Genomic DNA, 12,289 nt, shown 5'->3' with positions numbered 1-12,289 from the left:
GATAAGTGCTGGTGCACTTCCAAGAGTCAAGAGGTGATCTACATCAACAAGAGCAAGTAAGAAAAGGGTTTTATTTATACACTTACATATTTTCTTCTTGTTGGAGTGTATCTTGTTGTGAGGAGATTGTATGAGGTTTCTCCACCTCCGGTAGTTACCGAAAAGGAGAGTTTTCTTAGTGGATGTGTGTATGAGGGCTGGATCCTTGGATTAGTCATCTCTTTTTTATATGGATACCAAATAAATCCTAGCATTAGCATTGCTTGAGTGTTTTCCGCTGCATATCATCATCACGAAGCAAGACAACGAAGCACGACGAGCTATTCACCCCCAGCTACAAATTGATCCTAATAAAAAGAATATTTACATATTTAAAAGGTACAATAAATGTAGGAATATTGTACCCAGATCACCCAATTTTGAACTATCGGTTACTTTGACTCCGATTATGCTGACTGTAAACTAGATCGTAAAAGTACAAATGGTGGATGCCAATTACTTGGACTATCACTTGTTAGCTAGTTTAGTAAAAAAACAACACAGTGTTGCTTTATTTACTACTAAAGCCGAATACATAGCAATGGGTGAGTGTGTAACACAATTATTATGGATGGTGTACACATTAAAAGACTTTAACTTGGAATATAAAAATGTAAAAATATATATTGATAACATCAACTCAATTAACTTAATCAAAAATCCAGTGCATTATTCAAGAACTAAACATGTTGAAATAAAATATCATTTTATTAGAGATCACGTCGCCAAAGGAAATATTGAACTCAACTATATTGAATCCAAGTCAAATTTGGCTGACATTTTCCCCAAACCATTACTTGAATCTGAATTCAGTAGTTTACGAAGACAATTGAGAATGTGCACGATAGACTAGGATTTTCATTTGGAAAATTTTCTAATATTTTACAAATTCTAGGAAAATCATTTACTTATGTTTTCAAAAATGTTTCATTTCTCTAGTGTTGAAAATTATTTTGTCCTTAGTCTAGATCAAACTCATAAAAAGTATGAACCTATAGATCTAAGAAACGAGCATCTCACAAACACACTAGATCTACCTTTATTGTGTATTCATAAACACAGAATGGCGTAAGATGCGTAGGCCACTTGTATGGACTTCAAATGCTTATATTAGTGTATCAACATAAGTCTGGACGTAAAATAACAAAATACAATGATCAAGCTAAGTAATCCTTCTTAGTAAACAATGAGTTGGATCAAATCTTACTTAACTTGACTAACCAAGTGAACACTGCTATCCTTTGTATAGCTAGTCAGTAACTAACGGTTAGATATATTGAAAATTGAATGATTACTTTCTTAAAATGTTATTAGATTAGGAGAATTTACTTATATAAGTTAAAAATGATTTCTAAAAAATGATCTCTCTATGTTTTCTTTAAAACATCTCTCTTTGAAAAATGTTTTAAAATTTTTTTTTGGAATATTTTGAAAAGTTATTCTGTTAAAAAAAATTACTCTTCAAGTGTTAGAAAAATTACTTTGAGAATTTTTGACTATCTCTTATCTTAAAAATCTTTATTAGAAAAAAATTTACTCTTCAAATGTTAAAAAAATTACCTTGAGAATTTTTAACTATCTCTTATCTTAAAAATCTTTATTAGAAAGTTTTTTTAATTACTTTACAATTAATTTCCTACAAAAATATTAAAGCTTTAGAAATTACTTTTCTAATTTTCCTTAAGAAAAGTTTTTTTTAAAAAAAATAACTTTAACTTTTTTTTTTTAACTTAAAGAAGTTTTTACAAAAGTTTGCTTCAACAAAATATCATTCTTTAGAAGTTTTCTTTGAAAATATTACTTAGACATTTTGAAACTCTTGAAAGTCTTAGAAAACTTAGAAAACTTTAAAAATGTTTTTGAAACCTAGATTTATCATATCTTGAAAAGTTATTACTTTTGAAATATTTAAAAACTTACTTGTAAAATTTCAGTTATTACTTTTGAAATATTTGAAAACTTACTTGTAAAATTTCTTAAAATATTTACTCCTTCCTCAAATGAATCTAAGCTTTTATTTAACATCACTTGCAAAGTTTGTTTTCGAAGTTCCTTACATGACCATTACTCTTTGAAACTTGTTTGAAGATCTCAGCAATATTTTTTTTACTTATTTTTATGCATTATGTCTTTCATTCTTTTTTATGCATGCCAAAGGGGGAGGATAGTGGGTTAAGTTAGAAAAATTGAACTCACTTTTAAAAATTAAACTCACTTTTAAAACACTTTATGCTTCATTGCTTTATTGTATTTTTTCTAACTTTAACCCGGATTGTCACTACATCAAAAAGGGGGAGATTGTTGGTACAGGTTGCACTAATAGTCTGATTTTGATGTATGACAAATAGGTTAAAGTTAGATGAGTTGTTAGTCTAACGCTTCTACCAAGTGTGCAGGAGTTGACTAGTCTGAAGGACCTGCCACCAGACTGAAATCCAGCTAGGTCTGTGGGGCCCGATAGCTGGTGTGAAGTCTAGATAGGTTCGCGGGGCCCGATATCTGGCGGGAAGTTTTGTTGGGTCAGCGAGACCTGACAACCGGTCGAAGTCTAGTTGGGTCTGCGGATCTGACAACTGGCGGGAAGACCTAGTGGGTCAGAGGCAAGTCGAGTGACTATAAGTGGTAAGCAACTGGAGGAGAGATCCAGTGAGGGCACGTTCTCCATTGAGGAAACTGTAGGCGACGGTGTAGCTTAGATCCATTTGGAAAACTTAAATTGTGACCTTGACTAGATCATGGTTTAGTTACTACTCATGTTTTATTATGTTGTGCTAACTCTATTTTGTAGGAAAAAAATCTATTTTTGGTTGCCCAGGACTAACCTTTTCTGTAAAGTAAAGTTGTTGAAAAAAAGGGGTCTGGGCGCCCGGAGCTGGTCCGGGCACCCAAACCAAGCTCGCCCGGACGGGCCGCAGGCACCCAGGCGGTCCGGGCACCCAGAGTCGGTCCAGACACCCGGATCCGAAACTTCATCCACAAGCTGACGTGGAGCGGGTTGATTGGCCAAGCCACAAGGTCCAGGCGCCCTGAGGGGTTCCAGACACTCGAAATGGACCTATATAAAGGCCTTCGACCCGAAGCTTCAGAATAACAACGACTAAAAGTTTTCTTCTTGTTTGGTGCTTCGAAAAGGCTCCTGTAACCCTGCTACGCTCCATCGACAACCGACGACCAAGACTTTTCAATTATATTGTTGTTGTTGGTAACTTTTTCCGGTTCTTATACTTAACTATTATAATTTTTACGAGTTGTTAGTGGATTATCCAACGAAAACATTCAATGAATACAGACCTTAAAATATGAGTCATCAAATACTCTGAATTACCTAAATCTAACCACTTTTAAGGTTGAATTTGCTCCTAAGTCTAGCCGCACCTGCACGTCATTCTACAAGTGCAATTCTCTCATCCTCATAGAAGCTTTAATTGCATGCCAAGAATCTCCATGCCTTCATGACTTCATCCTTTATCTTGCCAGGAAGCCACACTTCTCTTCCATACTTAGATACTCTTGCTGCTTCTAGGATTTCATCACCTTGCTTTGCTCTAGAAGTTTTATAAATTTTAAAATTTTCAAAATTATATAATTTATTTACCAATTTTAATCTGCTGTTGCTTTCAATTCTCTAAAAAAAACAAGAAAAATTTAAAACAAACCAAATTATTCTTTGATCGAGTCAAACTCATTTTCTTGAAACTATGAAATAATTTAAATTCAAATCTCAAAGGCCAGACAGAGCCATACACGTGTCCTCCACGTCATCGCGAGAGTTCTGCTGGGCTGGACCCAGGACTATTCCATTCCTCGTCCGTTTCTGGAAGCCCGCAACGGCCATTTCGATCGGCGAGTAATGAAGGCTTGTTTTCGAAGGGGGCGGTAGGGAATACCGAATATGGCGAGGAGGAGGAGGCAAACGCTCGTTCTGTTCTTTCTCTGCATCACTGTTGTCGCGCCGCTGGCTGTCTACACTGATCGGCTCGCCACCACGCCTACTTTTGTCGGTAACGCCTCCCTGAAGCAAGCAGTCCGAAGAAGAATCAATTTATTTGTGTTCATCTATTCTTCGCTCTATCACTTGACATTGTTTCCTCTTTGCTTTTCGGCAGCAATTGATCATCTCGATGATGAGATCCCTTTCCAGGTTTGTTACTCCTAGTTACAAGTTACACAGATTTTATTTTATTGTGTTTTCCACGTTCTGGAGTTCAGGCAATGTGACTTGTATACTGAATGTCATTCGTATGGCTCTTTTCATTTTTCTCTAATATTTCTCGAGTTTATTTTTGCATTTTGATCTATAACCTCGTAATAAAAAATTGTCATTTTTGTGGTTCAATATCGACGCAGGAGTCTCTTGGTGCTGTCAAAGAACCAGCTTGGCCAATTTTCCCTAAAAAATTGAGTGATTCAAATCAGATCCATGCTCACTCTGGCAATGATGCCCCAGTATCTGGGGCAAGAGGTAATTTCACTTATTCTTGCTTCATTTTTATTGTAGTCCCATATCATAACCTGACCTTTTGCCTCACCAGTGCTTGCACTTCTCAAATTTGTTTGAGAAATTGTTTTGCTGTGAGTTTGATATTGGTCTTTTATGTCTGATGATAGAAATATATTTGAGCAATGCTGGTGACCGTCCAAATAGAGTCTTATCCGAAGATATCAAGGGAACTAGATCAGAAGCAGAAAGTCGAATTAAGCAAGTGACTAATGAAGAGGGAAAGCATGCCGGCTTGCAGGAAGGTGAAACCAAAGGAGAGGAAATGCCGACAAAATTCCATAAAACTATATCTAAGACACTGTCTGTCAATCAGGTAGCTTCACATATGAATTTATCTGCTTGGATTAGGTTTACCTCTTGTTCTACCAAAAATTGTTTACTCGTGCTTGTTATAACAAGTTCAATAATTCCTACATGATTTCTCAAGGAAAAGATATAGGAAATTTGGTTTCCGTAATCAATAAGATGAATATGGACAAGGATGACTATTTTGCATGTAGACCGTCGAAAGCTAATTTCTCAAGTGAATGATAAATTCATGTCCAAAAAAATTCAAGTAATGGAGGGTTGATCCAATATGGTACAACGAAAGTATCAGTTCATACAAAAGTAGGGTCTATGGATATAAGTACACCGATGCTAACTTGAGTATGCGTAAGTGATATTTCTCGTGGGATCATTGTCTAAAATATTGGGATTTATTCTTGAGATTAGTTTACATGGAACTAAAATTAATAATGGATGCTGATACGGGATGTTACGTACGGATCTAAGTATGACGTGACAGTCAAAGTCAAGGTGAGTTGGGGTTCCAAGTCAAGGGGAGGTGGCAGTCAAAGGGTCACTCAGCGCTAAGAGCCTCGGTACAAGGATGGCCATTCAAGAGGCCGGTCGGACCAAAGGGGCCTAGTGCTCCCCGCCTATATTAAGACACCTAGTATATATTCGACCATCCATCATTCGTTTGGGTTCAAGAAAGGCTCGACCGGCCACAACACCGTCCGGGAGTAATATTCGGACAAGTCACAGGGGCCTAGTCTTTCGCTCTGATTGCCTAGTATGCAGTGGGTCGATCTGGCAGCCGATCAAATATATGGGCTTTCATTGTTCATTCCCCATCCTCCTGCATATGGGTGGTCGGGTATAAAGTTAACCAAAGTTACAGGGCTCAATATCTATCTCTGAAGAATCAACATACAAGGCAAACCTCAGAAGAAACTCGACCGAATTTCTAAAGCTCAAGCTATCAGTTTAGGGATAAGCCTCCAAGTACAAGGCCGATCGGCTGAAAGTATCGATCAGGCCTCTCGAGGCTCAATTCCCCATTCAGAAGCAAGTACCCCACATATGGTGGGTCGGTTATAAAGTCGTCCGGAGCTAGGGGATTTGGTTCTCTGTTATTTCATAATCAGATCTCCAGCACCACACGACATGTATCCGAGCAGCCCTAAGGGCCAAAAGCCTTACCATACTCTGCTTTTATATATACACTCGGTCGGCTAGGTATTCCGCCGGGACATCTTCAAGGGACCACATGGTCAGAGAATCACAACAGCTTGTTAGAGAATACCAACCGTTTGTAAGAGAATATTCTTTTATTGTTACATGAGCATTCAATGGAACTTTCCTCGAAAGTGACTCTACATTTTCTATTAATCGACACATTATGACAGCATATTCCTTCAAGCGCCACATTAATGGCATAAGTTACAAAAAGGATGCACATGGGTAACGGAAGATTCCTCGGACGGCGATTGTACGCCTCCCAGGCGGTACATATTCCCTTACTCGATAGCTTCTGATATCCAACATTCTCTGTCACCTCATGATTATGGAGGTTATGAGAAGTGGTATATAAAGGGGTCCTCTCTATTGGCTAGGTACGCTTTTACAACCGTCTCATTTACGCACACACATTCTACTATTTATCTCTCTGTTTTTTCGCTCGGCCATTAGACTTAAGCGTCGGATGTCCTTTGCCAGACACCCCTTCCCTGGTTTTTGGGCACTGACATTCTGTCTTCTTGTTTGAGTGTGTGCAAAGGATCTTCACCCCCGTTCGCAACCTTTTCTCTAATTAAAAGTCTTCTCTTAGTCAACATTACAGTCATCTGTCCAGCACACCATCTCTCTAACTTTCAGACAGGATCAGATGCACTAATTGAAATGGGTCAAGATAGTTAAAATCAAGGGGATTAACAACTCATTTATTCCATTATTGATTTGGTGGGCCAATAAGGCCTAAACTTGATAGCTTAGTGAACTTCCTAAAAGGCTTCCATTTAGGAAGCCTATTCTATAGACCAAGAATTTTGACCGTTACGTCAAAATTAATTAAGGAGTATTAATTTCTTTTAATTCATGCACTTTAGCATAGTTACTGAAGGAAAGTGTATGGTGGGTATAATCAGTGCATCAATATTTAAATGGTCATAAAGGTGATTTGTTTGCTTTTTTATTAATGTTTTTTTAACCCTTCATACTCCCTCCTCACTCCTATAAAAAGGGCTCAATACCTGACTTCTAACTTTATTCTCAACTTGTGAATTTTCCTATTGAGTTATTCTTTCTTCCTCTCCTCTGTAAAGAGTTCTAAGACTTTGAAAATTTGTCAGGCCTCAAAATTTAGAGTGTTCCTATTTCAAGTCATAGGTTGTATCTTGCGAGGCCATTACCAATCAACCATAAGCATCTAGCGTGTCAATATCATCTTTTAAGGAAAGAAAGGCTAGTCTTTGCCTCATCTTTAAAATTGTTATATGAAGGGATAAGCTCACATGAAATGGTGTGTCGATATTTGAAGGGATAATTCGGTGATCAACGAGATAAAGTTAGTGATGATGATACCAAGGAGAGTATGTTTGTTACTCAAAGGGGTGTGCCTGATGGCCAAAAGGGTGTATTGAGATTATAAAGAGGATAAGATTTATATTGCCAAAAGGGTCTGGATCGAGATGTTGACTTATTAGCAAGGTGGTTGAATCAACTTTAACAACTATCCAACAACAATTGTAAGACAATATTGTCACTTATGACGATCATAAGGCTCACTCCTATTGAAAAGAAGGCCAATGAAAGGCAGGCTTCCAATGGGTAGCTAAACCAAGAACTAACAAGAAGAGGCACATTAATAATGACCTAAACTGAAAGGCCATGGGAACTACTACTGTGGAAAACCTTACCATAGAACTAAGGATTGACCCTCTAAGAGGCAAAAACAAGGTCTTAAAAAGTAGAAGCCCAAAGGTCAGGTGTACCCCATTTACTGGGACATACTCACTTACAACAAATGTGTTACATCCATCATTGCTGGTACTCGAAACCAATATGATTGTTACCCCTGGAGACTAGTGGATTGACACAAGAGCAACACATACACATATGTGCTGATAAGGAGATGTTCTCTTCCTATACTTCAACAATCTGTAGACAAGAACTTTGTAAGGGTAACTCATCTAAAGATCATACTCCATATGTCCTCGGGAATAAAGCTAATGCACATTGATGTCTTGCACGTTCTTAATATTCAAAAAAGTTTACTATCGAAATGGTTGCTAGTCAAGAGAGACATCATGCTAGCATTCGAGACTGATAAGGTCATACTTATGAAGAATAACGATCTCAAAGAGAAGGGATACTTAGAAAGAGAGTTATTCAATTTGAATACAACTCTTGTAAAATATAATTTGATTAGTCTGGCAATGAAATATGGTAGTTCTAAGTAGAGGGTTTGAAATCAGCATTATCTTATCTACAGATATCCATTGGTAGTCTTTTCATTTCCTTGCCAACTAAATTTGAATTAGACAAAATCCAGTGATCATTTCTAAATATATGATTTTTTTTTAAAGGATCTTCATAATCCAGAAATGAGTTCTAAAGTTGATTCAAGTGGTTTATCTCTTGCAAAAGTTCAGCAATTCAAGGACCAGCTAATAAGAGCAAAGGTCTATCTTAGCCTTTCGCCTTCCAGAACTTATCCTGAATTCATCAGGGAGCTTCGAGCACGGGTGAGGGAAGTTGAACACACACTTGGAGATGCAACTAATGACACTGAACTGCCAAAAGGGTATAATCTCTTATTTTTGGTTGCATCTTCTTAAGTGCAAACAAACGTTTCATTTGATATCATTTATCCTATTTCTATTTCGATTATAGAATTATAATAGAGCATTACTTTGCCCTCGGATAAGGACATGACAAGGTTACTACGTTTGTTAATAGCAACATTAGTCTTTTCCATATTCAGGTTAAGAAAACAAAATGTAACATCAAGCTTGAAACATATTCATAAGATCATCCTTTTTTTCTGTTTTGCAAGATACTTTGTATGCCCCACTTCCATATCATATCAAGTTAGTCAATAGTATCTTTATCCTTCCTCCATATTCAAGTTGTAAGGTCATCCTCCTTTTTTATTTTATGAAAGTTTGTATGTCCTACATCTGTGTGATCATCGTTGTCATCGTCATTGTTATAATCAGCATCATCATTCTTTTATGGGTTTGAGGCAGAAGCATCTACTTAATTATTCTACTTTGCAACAACGCAACCTTGGCAGCTAAATCCATTCCCAAATAGTTCATTTTTTTTGGGTTACGTACTGAACTGTCCCGTGATTTTACATAGGGCTTCCTTGAGAAAATAAAAGTTTGGGGATGGAAGTTTGAGGGATGAGGGATTAATTTGTATTCTACCTTTCTCATTGCCTGATAATGCAACTGTATTTGTTGCATCCTTGGAGTTGTTTGTAATTAACCCTTGTTAATTTTTTTGCTGCATCCAGTTTGCATTTTAGGATATCTATCTGCAGGGTTTGTCATAGATGTTTCTAACAGTCATTAGATATGTTGTTGCAGTGTCTTCTATATTTATTAAAAGCAAACAAACTGAAGCTGATGCTTCTTAGAGACTTGACAAATTTACATGTGTGATTGATTGTTTGATCTAGTGCCCATGAGAAACTGAAGATGATGGAACAAACTTTGGCAAAAGGCAGGCAAATTCATAATGACTGCTCTTCTGTGATAAAAAAGCTTCGAGCTTTTTATCAATCTGCAGAGGACCAATTGAGAGCTCAGAAAAAACAGGAATTGTTCCTGACACAAGTTGCTGCAAAAACCCTTCCTAGAGGTCTCCACTGTCTTCCTTTGCATCTCACCACAGCATATCATTCACTTGACTCAAACAAACAGCAGTTCCCTCACCAAGAAAAGCTTGAAGATCCCAAACTCTTTCATTATGCACTTTTTTCTGACAATGTACTAGCGACTGCAGCAGTTGTTAACTCTACAATATTAAATGCTAAGGTCATCTTCTAAGTGCATTAACCATTGTGTTTTATTTATTTTGAGTTTAAAATTGAATTCATGCTTATCAACACATTCTTTTCTTATTACATGCAGTACCCTGAAAACCATGTATTCCATATTGTTACTGATAGGCTCAACTATGCAGCAATGAAGATGTGGTTTTTAGCAAATCCACCAGGGAAAGCGGCAATTCAGGTTCAGAATGTTGATGAATTTACATGGCTGAACTCAAGCTATAGTCCGGTTCTAAAGCAGCTTGGATCTCAGTCTATGATAGATTACTACTTCAAGTCCCACCTTGCTAAGTCTGATGGGAACTTGAAGTTTAGAAATCCAAAGTATCTATCTATCCTAAACCATCTGCGATTTTATCTACCAGAGATCTTCCCCAAGCTCAGCAAAGTTGTCTTCCTAGACGATGATGTCATTGTGCAGAAAGACCTTTCCTCTCTGTGGGCTATTGATCTCAAGGAAAAAGTTAATGGTGCAGCTGAGACCTGTGGTGAAAATTTCCATCGCTTTGATAGGTATCTCAACTTTTCTAATCCTCTTATTGCCAAAAATTTTGACCCACGTGCTTGTGGCTGGGCATATGGAATGAATGTGTTTGATTTGATTGAATGGAGGAAGCAAAACATCACGGAGATCTATCATCATTGGCAAAAATTGGTAAGAAACATGCTCTATTCTTCATAACGCACTTTTGGTACTATTTCACTAACTCTATTCTCTCTGAAGTATATATCAAAATGCCAATTAGGATATCTTAGCAAATTACTAGTAGTATCACTACTCAGCATTTGATATATAACAATGTGCTGTCCTTTTACTTGTACCAAATACATGGCATTACATGTTTCCTTATGTAGATACTTGTGCGACTTTCCTTACTGTGTCTTGTTCATACACGGTTATCCTCTATGCAAACCTCGATGGTTTACCAAGTTAAGATCCACGTTTATGGTTCATTGACACTTCGAAGTTACTTCACATTTTTCCCCCTACTTTTATCTACAGAATGAAGACAGACTATTGTGGAAGTTGGGTACTCTTCCACCAGGCTTAATAACATTTTGGAAGCGCACTTACCCTCTTGATCGTTCATGGCATGTTCTAGGGCTTGGGTATAGTCTAAATGTGAGCCAGAAAGATATTGCAGGTGCAGCTGTGATACACTACAATGGAAACATGAAACCTTGGCTTGAAATAGGCATCGGGAAGTACCGTAATTACTGGTCTAAATATGTGAACTACGACCAAGTTTATTTGAGAGACTGCAACATTAATCCTTAGGAGCCATCTGGCACTGCTCCAGCTGATTCATTTTTTGGGTTACGGTTCTTTTGGGCCATGCATATTCTCTTATTTTCTTTCTTTGTTTTCAGTTTGTTTAAGTAAAAACATTATGCTTAGATACGTTCTTTGTGCTCTGGTTTCACAAAAGCAACTTGGGCCTTTGTATTAGGTTTTTCTTGATACAGGCAGCATATATGATAATTGGGCATTCCCCTTCGATAGGATTTGAAGTATGTATGTTGCATTCGCAATTTTAACTTTAAAAGAACCTTGAGTAAACATATTTTCTTAGATAGTAAAGGTAATAATTCTCATATCCTCCCTTTTCCATTAAAACATGTGAAGTATGAATATAACATGACTAATGCTAATGCAAATAAGAAAATAAATTGATATAAAAAAAGTTAAACAATGATTGAAAAAATAAATTAATAATTGTTCAATTCGATTAAAAATCTACTTTTATCCATTTTGGACTTATGTGTGATGCAACTAGAATTAACTTGTATTGTCCTATCTTTTCATTTGACGGAATCGGGTGCTCTTAAATTGAGAACAATATCATATTTAAAATGATTTAAAGTTATTCAAGTTATAATTTTTATAATATTGAAAATTTTAAAAATAGTTCATTTAGTTTTAATATTTTTAAATAAGTTGAAAAGTAATAAAGAGGTTCAAAAGTATATTAGAGTTATTAGTAATATGGTAAAGTTGTTTTGATATTAAAAAGGTAAAATACCTTTTAACCCCTTATTTTCTATCTAGTATTTTGCCGCTTTATATTTAAAAAATAATATTTAATCCTTTTTAACCAAAAGTTAAATGTGAGAAATCTTGTAAAAGATAATTTTACCCTAATTTTTTTTTTTATTATTTTTCAATAATAACATTAAGAGAGAAACAAAACACATTGAATTGATCATTATATCCTTGATAAAAATACTCATAAAATGTATACATGTACCAACATAAACAATAGAAAATAATAATTCTGAAAGGGATAACCAGCTAAAAACTTATTCCACCACCCTCACCAAATGAAAAAAGAATCAGGAATCTAAATTGATGAACCAAAACCAAATGAAGATAGAATAAAGTTCATCATTAAAAATCACCTCAATCATCAAATGTGGCATAT

At 36.3% G+C, this 12,289-nt stretch overlaps 1 protein-coding gene across 1 annotated transcript; it reads left to right on the top strand.

Moving 5' to 3' along the window:
• The first annotated feature begins 3,869 nt into the window (after nucleotides 1-3,869).
• On the top strand, nucleotides 3,870-11,372 carry LOC121985303 (probable galacturonosyltransferase 4). Its single transcript, XM_042538669.1, has 8 exons — nucleotides 3,870-4,040; nucleotides 4,146-4,180; nucleotides 4,387-4,501; nucleotides 4,648-4,853; nucleotides 8,392-8,609; nucleotides 9,492-9,849; nucleotides 9,946-10,521; nucleotides 10,870-11,372. Exons 1-8 carry the CDS (start codon nucleotides 3,932-3,934, stop codon nucleotides 11,143-11,145), a joined length of 1,893 nt encoding a protein of 630 aa, XP_042394603.1. The 5' UTR covers nucleotides 3,870-3,931; the 3' UTR covers nucleotides 11,146-11,372.
• The last annotated feature ends 917 nt before the right edge of the window (nucleotides 11,373-12,289 follow it).

This window comes from Zingiber officinale, chromosome 5B, assembly GCF_018446385.1.
Source record: "Zingiber officinale cultivar Zhangliang chromosome 5B, Zo_v1.1, whole genome shotgun sequence".
Classification (NCBI taxonomy): Eukaryota; Viridiplantae; Streptophyta; class Magnoliopsida; order Zingiberales; family Zingiberaceae; genus Zingiber; species Zingiber officinale.
The sequence above is the reverse complement of the archived record's forward strand: the minus strand, read 5'-3'. Positions and strand labels throughout refer to the sequence as shown.